Source organism: Acipenser ruthenus, chromosome 28, assembly GCF_902713425.1.
Source record: "Acipenser ruthenus chromosome 28, fAciRut3.2 maternal haplotype, whole genome shotgun sequence".
NCBI lineage: Eukaryota > Metazoa > Chordata > Actinopteri > Acipenseriformes > Acipenseridae > Acipenser > Acipenser ruthenus.
Genome location: NC_081216.1, coordinates 4,936,689 through 4,949,755, shown reverse-complemented (window position 1 = coordinate 4,949,755; position 13,067 = coordinate 4,936,689). Strand labels below are relative to the sequence as shown.

Genomic DNA, 13,067 nt, shown 5'->3' with positions numbered 1-13,067 from the left:
TCTAAATTGTTGTCGGCTTCATCTTTTATACGCCTTTGCTATGGCTTCAGTATGCTTTGCTACTACAGACACACTTCAGTCAATTTCTATAAAGCAACAGTATTGTACATGGAAGAGATTTCCTAATTTTCACGTTTATTAAAACAACCCTACAGATTTAAAGTGAAATGGTATAATATAGTGTTGTCCTTTGTTTTGTATGCGCGTCCAGATGGTGCTGTACAAAGAGGAATAGGGGAGATAATTGTATTGTGTGGGAGGCCAGATTTCCCCCAATGAGATGCAGTGTAGGAGTTATATTTGGTGTTTTATATTGTCTTTGGTGAACAGTGCAGTTTCTGTTGAGCACTAATCAATAAATATTTACACCTCCTTAAAAAATACACAGAAGGCCCTATTTCGAAGTAAACCTGGCTTAGTTATAAATAGGGCTTCTGATTTTCAGGTTTAACAGATAAAAACCGATAAAACACCCCCGATAAAAAAAGAATATAGCTATATTACATAGGGAGTATTTACAAGCTTGTGGAATTTAAAACATAATTTTAATTTGTGGCTAAATGCAAACAAATGCCTAAATACATAGAAACACTAAAAGAATATGGCCATTACCATATGGATTTCATTGTGGAAGACAGTAAAGGACATAAAGAAGGTACATGAAGTGGGCAAGTACTGTCGAGTTAATACATATTGTGACAGAAAAAAAAGGCCAAAAGTTTGGAAAGTAACTGAAAACAATAATTTCATACAGTATATAAAAAGTGAAATTTATAAAGCCAGAAAAACAGAAGCCCTAATTATAAACTAGCATGAAACAACTCAGCACCATAATCTTACTTCTTTCTTCCTGGTGTTTCTTGCTGTACTGTTAGAATTACTTTATTCTTTTTTTGTTATTTACTTCAAAATAGGTCTAGAAAGTTATTTGTTTTACTTCAAGTAACAATAATTGTCAAAACTATAGGAAAACCTTTGTACGCCAGATTTACTTAAAGTATTAGTTTTTCCTCAGTTGCACCAGTTTCATTTCAAAATGATTTGACTCAGCAGCAAGATCAAACAGTTTGAAATGGGGTTCTAGAAACCAAAATTAGTTTGCTCTAACTGAAAAAAATTAATGATTGTCCAGTTTGAAGGCAGATAGATGCTGGTCTATGGTTTACCATGCTTTCACTGTGCTTACTACCAGAAAAGGCAAACAAAAAAAAGACTATGCTTACTACCATTTTCTGTGGTTTCACAAGGAGACATCCTTTTGTTAACGGCTTGATCCAAACTCTTTGCATTTGCAATAAATATAGCAATAAAGGTCGCAACCTTTGACACCCATGCAAGTCTCTTTATTGGGGGAAACTGGATTAGAGAAGGGTTGCATTGTAATGTATGATGTGTCTTTTATTGTAACACAATAGTATTGATGAGGGCATTGAGAATATCTATGAATGCAAAATGTGATTTATTTTTAAATAAATATAATATGGATTAGATATATGATTGAATATCAATTTCCAATTTCCAAGATTTAAATAATTTTTGAGGTATAAATTGTACTGTATCCAAGGAAAATGTCTGCTATGTTTAAGTGTTAGCCAATACAGAAGATAGAAATCTATGGGCATTTTTTTCCTGTGGAAAGCAGCATTATAGAAAATGAGTACAATATGGTAAAAGCAAAGTGTAGTCAAGCCTGCTGAAATCATAGTGAAAGCATGGTAAAGCATAGAAAAGCTTGGTAAACACTGTAAAAAGATTATTGAGAAAAAATTGACAATCAGGTGTTCACCAATAACATGGCAAAATATGTATTAAAACACTGTAGTGTTTATACAACAAAATGCCTATTTTGCTGTGAAACTATAGTATTGCATTGATTACAATAGTGTTCATTAATAAAATATATTTTAAATATACAGTGTACTGTATTGTACAACACATCACAATTGGTACAGGTGACACGTGTTGCTATTATTTTGCCCAATATCTGTATATCATTTTTTTACAAAGACTCAATCAGTAAACACTGTCCATTTTAAATATGCATTCATCCATGCTGTGTCTGTCTAAGTAGACACTACAAAGCTTTTTTAATATCAAGAGACTGATGACTGGTGTTATAAGCAAAAACAATTATATTTATAAATATTTTTAATCTAAGCCGTAACTATGATTTAAGAAAAATGCATGCATAAAACAATGCATTTTGTTTGTGAAAGCATTCCCGTCAAGACAGATAACCTCAGGAATGATCCCTTGATAGCATTTAAAATCAAATATATGAACTGAACTTTGAAAATGCACACTGTAATGAGCAAAAAACTAAGTATCTCAATTTAGTTTTCTCTGTAATCAGAACAAAAATGTCATTCTTATATATAAAGCTGTTCACATTCTACAGTGAAAACAGTGGGGGAAAAAAACAACTTAAAAAAACATGAAACATGAAGTGGCATTTTGATGGCTAGACAGTTCTCTTACATTTTTATGATGTTTAATATATTTCTGATTTTGTTTCCCCAAGGATTCATATACCTATAGTTCCAAGTGGTACAGCTCTGTGCTGGGTAAAATAACCGTTTGTAGCCATCACCATGGCAACTGACATCACATTGAATTAAGACCACTTCTCTTCTGCTCTTCCTTGCTAAAAGCTCTTCTGGAAGAGGTAGTGACAAAGCAGACCCTACCACTCTTCCAAATAAGGCAAAGGAACTCATCCCTAGACTATCAATTGAGAATCGGGCATCCAGTTGTGACATTCATTATCACAAGTTGAGAGCACCACAATTAACATTATACAGGGTGTTCCATAATGCAGGGATCATACGCAATATCATATATTATCATATTCAATCCCAGAGCAATGTACTTTACCTAGATTGCTCCAGTGAAAACCCAACTGTATAAATGGGTAATTGTATGTAAAAATAATGTGATATCTGTATAATGTAAAATAATGTATAATGTCAAATAATGTGATAGCTTGTAACAATTGCAAGTCGCCCTGGATAAGGGCGTCTGCTAAGAAATAAATAATAATAATAATTATCACTGTTTGTTTTGATGTATGGATTGTAGCCATCCATTATTATTATTATTATTATTATTATTATTATTATTATTATTATTATTATTATTATTATTATTATAAGTTAACAATAAAATCTTAAAATCAATTATATACTGCACAGGGAGCCACTGTAAAGAGGCCAGAACAGGGGTAATATGTTCACTTTTCCTGGTTTTAGTCAGAATTTTAGCGGCAGTATACTAAAAAAGCTGCAAACGGGATACCAATCCCAATTGCATTACAATAATCAATTCTAAATTAAATAAAGGTATGCATTACTCTCTCGGCATCAGATACAGAAATAATTGGTCTAAGTTTGGTTATATTTCTCAAATGTTAAAAAGATACTTTAGTAACTTCCCTAATATGAGTCTAAAATGATAGATCAGAATCAAAGATGACCCCCAAACTCTTCATTTCTAGTTTAAGTTTTGATGTGAGACTGCAAGGGTTGAGCTCATGTAGTCCCACATTTCCTTTTAGTTGGTTCTGTGAGCCCACTAGCATAACCTCTGTTTTATCTGAATTCAACATTAGAAGATTCTGTGACATCCAATGCTTGATGTCTGTAAGGCAAGTAGCTAATAACACCCAGGCAGTGTACAGTGGCTCTCAAAAGTATTCAGCCCCCTTGAACTTTTCCACATTTTATTGTGTTACAACATGGAATCAAAATGGATTTAATTAGGAGTTTTTGCCACTGATCAACACAAAAAAGTCCATAATGTCAAAGTGAAAAATAAAATCTACCAATTGTTCTATATTAATTACAAATACAAAACAGAAAATAATTGACTGCATAAGTATTCACCCCCTTGAGTCAATATTTGGTAGAGGCACCTTTGGCAGCAATTACAGCCATGAGTTTTGCACATCTGGACACTGCAATTCTGCACATTCTTCTTTGCAACATTGCTCAAGCTCCATCCAGTTGGATGGGGACCAGCAATTTTCAACTCTTTCCACATATTCTTCATTGGATTGAGGTCCGGGCTTTGACTGGGCCACTCCAGGACATTGACCTTTTTGTTTTTAAGCCACTCCAGTCTGGCTTTGGCTGTATGTTTGGGGTCATTGTCCTGCTGGAAGATGAATCGTCTCCCAAGTCCCAGGTCTCTTGCAGACTTCAGCAGGTTTTCCTCCAGGATTTCTCTGTACTTTGCTGCATCAATTTTGCCCTCTATCTTCACGAGCTTTACAGGCCCTGATGCAGAGAAGCATCCCCATAGCATGATGCTGCCACCACCATGCTTCACGGTAGGGATGGTGTTCTCAGGATGATGTGCGGTGTTAGGCTTGTGCCAAACATAGCGCTTAGCGTTGAGGCCAAAAAGCTCTATTTTGGTCTCATCAGACCATAGAATCTTCTTCCACTTGGTCTCAGAGTCTCCCACATGCCTTCTGGCAAACTAGCCGAGATTTGATGTGAGTTTTTTCAACAATGGCTTTCTTTTTGCCACTCTCCCATAAAGGCCAGTTTTGTGAAGCACCCGGGCTATTGTTGCCGTATGCACAGTGTCTCCCAGCTCAGTGGTTGAAGACTGTAACTCCTTTAGAGTTGCCATAGGCCTCTTGGTGGCCTCCCTGACTAGTGCCCTTCTCGCCCGGATACTCAGTTTTTGAGGATGGCCTGTTCTAGACAGATTCACAGTTGTGCCATATTCTCTCCATTTCTTAATAATGAACTTTGCTGTGCTCCGGGGGATATTCAATGCCTTGGAAAAGTTCTTATATCCTACCCCTGATTGGTGCTTTTGAAGAACCTTATTCTTCGTCTTCATGATGTAGTTTTTGTTAGGAAATGTACTAACCAACTGTGGGACCTCCCAGAGACAGGTGTATTTAACCTGAAATCATGTGAAATACCTTAATTGCACACAGGTGGACTCCATTCAACTAATTATGTGACTTCTAAAGACAATTGGTTGCACCAGAGCTTATTTAGGTGGGTCATAGCAAAGGGGGTGAATACTTATGCAATCAATTATTTTCTGTTTTATATTTGTAATTAATTTAAAACAATTTGTAGATTTTATTTTTCACTTTGACATTATGGACTTTTTTAAAATTATACTTTTATGTTGTATTTTATTTATACTTTTATGTAATTCATGAGTTTTTGTTCATGAGTGCAAACATCCGAAATGCTAACAGTATATTACATTTTAAATATTAAATATTTTAATGGTTATAGTAAAATTAAACATCCTTGTTTTAAAACTATCAACTATTAAGATGATACTGAGAGAGATTATTTGTATTTGGTTTTATTACTGTCTGTATTACTATCACAGCTCTGACTCCATTTCTTTAATGACTTAACGTAAAAAAAAAAAATAGGTTCCGTCTATTCCACTGGGATTAGAAAAAAAAATGTAGCAAAGTAGTGTTGGCAGACTGTCAATCAAAACACAAATTCCCAAATCACAGCTGACAGATTGTCTATCTGGAGGCGGGACGCAGAGCGAGCGCTCTGGCAATAGGTCAGTGTTAAGGTAACGTCATTGCTCTCTACAGAACGATATCTACTGGAAGCCATAATAGTGCACAATTGTTGTAAGTTTTTCGTTAAGTATGGAAAACTACAAAGCGGCATGTAATTCAGTATGTTAATGTAGCATTATTTCCGCAGGCTTCTTCGACTCCGTGAAGCAAAATGATTTAATTATATAGGGAGACGCAAAACTTTGGGCCCATAGCTGTACTACCAATTCACTGTATTCTCATAGATAAATTACAACTATACATGCAGTACTGGCAAAATACAACAAACGTAGCATCAATTTACGATGGCCTGTACTGGCTTGTTCACAGTCATCTTGAAATAACGTTAGAATGTTTTGTTGAAAATTAATATGTTTTTGACCAATTCACAGTTAATATTAGCGCCGGCACTGGGTGGGGGTGGGCTAAAAAAGATTGCTAAACACTTTGTGTGAGTTGGTGAAAAAAAATTGTCGTCGGAGGTTGGCTGGAGACCAGCAGCTTGCTTTCCCCATTTGAACAGAATGGCACAGACTCAGCCAGCTTACTGTCAATGGTATTTTTTTTTTTATTTAAAAGAAATATGACAACAGCACTGAACACTCAACAACACTCACCCTACCTAAAGTCGCAGGAGGGGGTACAACAGCGCTCCCAGTGCATAATAGTGGCACCAACATCACAATGTACCTCTATGAATTCCACTGCCATGATCAATGTCTAATGTGGCATCCACATGTTTGATGTGCGTCAGTTTGTTGGATGGCGGGTGGGGAACTGCATGCAGGGCAACATGAGGGGAAGTGTATATGTATGGTAAATCTTGAGACACAGGTGCATGACAGAAGGACTACCAATAGTGCTGTAATGAATGAACCTATGTCCTAGATCTAACTTTCTGTTGTAAGGAATTGCAGATGTTCAATGGCATAATACAGTCTTTTGCAAGGGAGGTAAGGATGATGGGCTGGCATTAGCATTCATAGTAACATGGATAGGGGGAATGGGAGCACTTTAAGAACAGGACACATCACTGTGAGAGGAGATTGTGGGACGTTGTAAACCAAGCACTGTCGTCTCCGCCCCTACAACTATCGCAAAGTACACTAATGTTCTAATGTTTCATACACAGCTGCATTTTTTCAATTTCTAATTCCATTACTGGAGTTGTACATTAAAAATGAAACCATTCACTGCCTAAGTGTTTTAATATCAGGACATATTAATGATACATATCATTTTCGCATTTCTATTTTTGTGTTTAAAAAACAATCAATCTGAAAAACATTCCCCATTATGCCGACTGGGCTTCCTTGGTTTTTGTTCCTATAAATTTAAATTTCTGTTTTTATCATGAACACGTCTCATTAATGTAGTGGCACCCCAGATGTTAAATAATACATAAATAAATCAATAAATAATTGACTTAGAGAGAGAGAGAGAGAGAGAGAGAGAGAGAGAGAGAGAGAGAGAGAGAGAGAGAGAGAGAGAGAGAGAGAGAGAGAGAGAGAGAGAGAGAGAGAGGAGAGAGAGAGAGAGAGAGAGAGAGAGAGAGAGAGAGAGAGAGAGAGAGAGAGAGAGAGAGAGAGAGAGAGAGAGAGAACAGGCATATATTCACCACATATGTCCTCTGGTGCATTATACACCACAAACAACAATTCAATTACAACTTAAAGTTAAACTAAAGTTCCCTTTCAATTCAAAGATGACCGCCATATTGAATACTTTTGGGATATGCCTTCTTGTCAGGTATTCGCTGAGCATTTTATACCAATAGGCCCCTCCGCGGAGTGACGTCCTTGGTCCCGCCTCACCGAGATAATAAATAGTCACTGAGCGGAGATCTCAGACAGGTAGGTAAAGTGGTGAGTATTACTCTAACCCTTTTTTCCAGTTGTGATTAACTCTTTAGAGCTTCTTCTGCGAGTTTTTGTGAGTCCCCTTGCAATTAATTGCTGGAAGTAGGCTTGCCACGTCCCAAGAATCAGAAACTCAGCAACTGAAGGCTGAGCTAATGCATACGCAACTTCGTTTCATTTAAAAAAAAAAAAAAAAAAAAAAAAAAAAACCTTTCTTCATCAGCCTACATTGCTCGGCGATTGTAGCCTACTTTGTGCCTTTGACCACATGATCTAGCGCCTCTTCTCTTTGTAGCCACACTTTTGGGGGCACCTTTTGAGGAGGTGGAGGAAGAAGAAGGAAGAGAATCATGTCACAGCAGAGGAAGAAAGAGTCACTGCAGGGACAGGGGCAGGCACTGCAAGGGGAGGGGCAGACACAGGAGGAAAACAGGACGAAAACAAGGAGCTTAGAGCTCACTGCAGGGAAAGGAGAGGGCACAGGAAGAGTTACTTGTGCACACAACTTGCCACCAGGGCTGGTTCAGGGCTGTGGCTGTAAATATGGGTGAGTCATTGGCCACCAGGTTTTCTTCAGGTTTGCTGCACAGTCAATGTTGGTTATATGATAAGAAAACGTAAAACAAAGTTTATATTTTGTCAGTTCATTCAATCACTCAAATGTGTTCAAAAGTTATATCAGTAGGTCGACCCCCCCCTTTTTTTTTTAAAGACAACCAATGCACCTTTATATGAAGGGTAACTACTCACTATAGTTTTATAATTTCTTAATTGTATTTTTTATTCTGACGTACTCCTCCACTCCAATGTCTATCCCACCAAGTCCCACCACAGTGTGCACATCCCAGGTGAACAGGATCCGTTCTTCAGTGGTGGACAGTGGAGAGCAGGGCTGGGTTCCATCAGCTTTTGTACCTTGCATCATTTTTTCTGATGGTGGTGGACCCTTGTGCATTTTCTTTTTTTTTTGGAATTTGGTCCCACACCTTCTTTTGTGGGCCAAATAAATCTGGTTTGTTTTTAAGAACTTCCTCCACCAGGAATTGTTTTCTTTCTTTTTTCTCCATGTAAAGGTACTGGGGGTTGGCTTTTTCCAAGTGTGAAGAAGACACCTCACCCCTCCGATTGCAGAGCATTCAAAATAAAACTTTGATGAAACACTCCCCATTTAAGAAAAAAAATGAAAACGCGAATTTTTCGGAAAACATTTCTAAAGCAATTCTGAACACCTACACTTTGATGAAATTCACGCTTTGTCTTGACAGTTTTTAAAACTTGTACGTTGAATGCTCTGACAGGAAATTCACTTAGTGTTCTGCATGCCACTCGACAGAAGGAAAATCAATGTTCAGCGACTAGTTTGCACAGTGAAGACCCAATAGCAACGCTGGGACGGCAGGTGGCAGCAATTCTTTCTTTTTACAGACCGTGTTCAAATAATTTTCTTCATATCCCAACTGAATATTACAAGCATTCAGATAAGTATCAAATTAATATATTTTTGTTATTTTTTTTTCTCAACGATTATATTTATTTGTGCATTTAATGCTGTATCAGTTGTGTTTCTATTTATCCACACATCAGTGAAAAGCCAAATAGTGCATTAGCAAGGTCTCCATAATAAGGTGTTTATTAAAAATAACAAGCACTACCCAAATATTTATTTTCTATTATTTTTATTCAGTAGTCGTTTAACAAACCTAACATCATGTTTTTCAAATCACACAAAATACATATTCGTTTAATTGCAGCCCCTTTTGTGTTGCGCATTCATTTTGTTTTAAAATAGAACCAATTTGTTAACTTGCCAACCACCCGTTCATTTAAAAAGGAGTCAGCGATTTTAAATGAAATGTTTTTTTTTTAAAGTTTATTTTACAATCCTTTTTACATTTCTCAGCAAGAAATTAACAAAGAAATACAAAAAATAAAATAAAAAAAACGTATTGCCATAAGCAACATCTGATACAAACGAAACAAAATGACACATTGATTATTTCTTTTTCTGGGGCGACAGCTGGTTTATTCATATTCAAAGTATTCACCGTTGTTCCTTAGCCCAGCAAGTGGTATGCTTATTATTTATAGTGTTCTATATTGTTTTCCTTTCATTTCAAGCAATGTGTTTCCATGCAATTCCCTTTCCAAAACATTGGGAGACGTAGCTTTCACAGGAGAGACGTGTTTATAGGCAGCTCTTTCTGCTGATTGGTTTGGAGGTGGTCCCTTACAAGCGACCCCCCCCCCCCCCCCCGTACCATTACAGCTCGGATGCAGAGCGGTTTCTGTGGTATTGTCATCTCTATAGTCACTGTAATCGTTCCTCTTCAGAAAGAAAGCACCCTCAATACAGAGCACAACCCGAGAAACATCTGATACAGAAGAAAGGGGAGCATTACACTACGGGTACTCCTAGAGAAACACACACACAGTCAACAAGCAGGTGATTTAAGCCTGAATCAATAATTAAAAAAAAAAAAATCTGAGTTGTGGGAAGAAGAGCTGGTGAAAAGCAGGTGGAAAAAGAAGTAACAACACTTTTACAACTGTTGTGCTATACAGACTCTGCTGATTATCTTATCCAGTTTTGCGTTCATTAAAAAAGTAATGGATGCATTGTTTTCTAAGTGGACATATTAAGTGTAAATACAAGGACACGTTTTGAACTGGTGTGGTGGGGACACCTGCTTTAAGCCCTAACAACTGAAGGGATGTCAGCCTTAAGGAGAAAATTTGGTGAAGACTACCAAGTTGTAAACACCTCCAGAGGAACGACTTACACCCCACCTGCCAAGAAGAAGCGGCAGAGGTTTGTAGATAAGAACGGCCGCTGCAACGTCCAGCACGGCAATCTCGGGGGAGAAACCAGCAGGTACCTATCTGATCTCTTCACCACCTTAGTGGACCTCAAATGGAGATGGAACCTCCTCATATTCATCCTCACTTACACTATTGCATGGCTGGTGATGGCTTCCATGTGGTGGGTTATCGCCTACATCAGAGGAGACCTATACCGAGCTCACGATGCTAGCTACACCCCGTGTGTAGCCAACGTTTACAACTTCCCCTCGGCGTTCCTCTTCTTTATCGAGACTGAAGCTACCATAGGCTACGGCTACAGATATATTACAGAGAAATGCCCCGAAGGCATCATTCTCTTTTTGTTTCAGTCTCTGCTGGGCTCCATTGTGGATGCGTTTCTCATAGGCTGCATGTTTATCAAGATGTCCCAACCTAAGAAGCGAGCAGAGACGCTGATGTTCAGCCACAATGCTGTAATCTCCCAGCGGGATGGCAAACTCTGCCTGATGTTTAGGGTTGGCAATCTGAGAAACAGTCATATGGTTTCTGCACAGATCAGATGCAAACTTATAAAGGTAAGAAGACGGTTTTCTTATTTATAAACATTTTACATATGCAAAACTATTTAGCATACAGTCATATTGTATCGTCCAACAGTGTGGAACACACAAATGCTGCTTCACATGACAGTATTTCCAGAATGGTCCACCTTACATATACAACAAAACAGACTATAATGCAAAACAGCATGCTTTATTGTATATTTAACACACACACACCCGTTTAATATGGTACAGTACAGCATTTGAGATAGTAGATGTGTAAATATGAATGCTGCATATTATAATATAAATTGTGGTCTGTTGCCATTGCTTGTCAAGTGTAAATTACTTCATTTAAAGTTACAAAACTAGAAATAAACACTGCAGGTATTCAATACATTTAAGTACAGTTGTTTTAATAGGTACCATTTTTATATTGGTTCACTATGTATACAATAGGATTTGTTTCCCTATGGTACTGCTGCATTGAAATAGAACAACATTGCAATAATACGTAGGGATGCAATGTGTTACTATATATTTTATTTTATTTAGAAAGTGAACTGGTTGCAGTCTTATTACCACTGAGCCCCAGGGTTTAGAGAATCTTGAGACAGTTTTTGTTCTGGTCATAGGGACAATAAGAAGTCACTGCTCAACACGTCATAAATCATCGCTAGGTCTGTGTAAAATGAGACAAAACTCCATGCCATTTACTCTATATTCTCATAATACTCCTCGCAATCTCCAAAATGTAATGTCTGAGTTGTTTATTTCTCATTTGGGAGTTTTAATGGGTGCTAATTACAATTTGAGAATCTAGATTCTAGCTCAATGTTGTTATTTTGAAGAGAGGTTTGATAGAATTACATTACATCTCTCTCTCTCTCATTATATATATATATATATATATATATATATATATATATATATATATATAATCGGTCCAAATAAGAATGAAATACATACACGCACACACACACATTACAACAATCTAATCATTTCTTCATGTTGAGTTCATGCCAAATAAGTGTATCAATTATTTTGAAGGGTATTCATTAAGCAGCTGAGCTCTAAATGATTCACCTGGACAATAGTGGATAGCCATAAAATTTCTGTGTAGTCCAACTATCATCTATAAAGTGGATTGTATTGACAGCGCTATGGATCTGCAGTAATGAAACGATACCGTTACAAATATTGTCTGAATTAGTTCTAGATGAATATGTTGCTTTTTTCAGTCAATAACTCGGGAAGTGGATGTGCTGTGTTTAGGTTAACAACATTCTGCATATTGCTATAAGTCAAATTAATATCCAACAGTGAGATAATATAGGTTATAAAAGGGTAACACCCCGCTGTGAGTGAATGTAGCCTATATTATGGATAATGGCTAGAACATTCAGTCTTCCCCAGAAGAAAATATTGCTACGATTTTACATTTTACAGCCAAAGCCTTCCAGTACTTCAAAGGCGGAAGGTTTTAAGTAAGGTAATTGAGATTTTTTTTTATATCGAAGTAACACATAAAAACATTATGTTATTAATGAATACCTAGTACAGTTGAACCTGAATTAACCAGAAAATCTCAGCATTTGTGTTTCCTTATTCAAGGTGCCACTTCTTTTGTATTGAATAAAAGAACATCTTGCTTGGGGTTTACCGTCTGCTAACAGCAGATTACTGCTTAGTTCAGGGGGCTGTCTATACAAGTTTGACAGGAATGTATTTATTTATTTATTATTTACAATTGACCCTAGGATTAAATTATATTATGGCGCTGCTACCCCTTATGTGACCTTTACCAAATAACAAAACATACAAGGTGTATTTTGTTATAATCATTAACAATGAATACAATTATCAATAGCTGTGAATTACTTATTTTAACATCCATTTATATACAGTCCAATATAACTGCTTCTTGTATACAGAAGTTAATAAAGCAGATTTTCCATTTGAAAAACAACGTACAAGACCAAACTTTACAAATGCTGACTGTGTGTAAATATTCCCTTGGTAACAAGCATTGCTACTTAATTATTCCATATATATTTGTATGACTGATAAAGTTTAATGTTAAACAGCCTAGTACACATATGATGTTATTGGTCAAGATATCTGTGTGTCAACATTTTATTATTTATATATTCCAAAGCCACTATTCAACATCACTTAGGGCTTGTGAAGTGTGACACACAGATATAGTATTCTAAGTATCTTGCATGGTGTTTTGATTAGATTGCTTGAAAGGGTTTGGAACTTGGAAGAAAGCAAAGCGAGATATTGTTCAATGCCAACTTCTGACCG

General features: G+C 36.8%; 1 protein-coding gene across 1 annotated transcript in view; it reads left to right on the top strand.

The window, feature by feature from the left end:
• Nucleotides 1-9,679: 9,679 nt before the first annotated feature.
• Nucleotides 9,680-13,067, top strand: part of kcnj19a (potassium inwardly rectifying channel subfamily J member 19a) — a 47,103-nt gene continuing 43,715 nt past the window's right edge. The window contains exon 1 of the mRNA XM_034057164.3: nt 9,680-10,790. Coding sequence (XP_033913055.1) covers nt 10,125-10,790 — 666 coding nt within the window. The 5' untranslated portion in view covers nt 9,680-10,124. The remainder of the gene's footprint in view (nt 10,791-13,067) is intronic.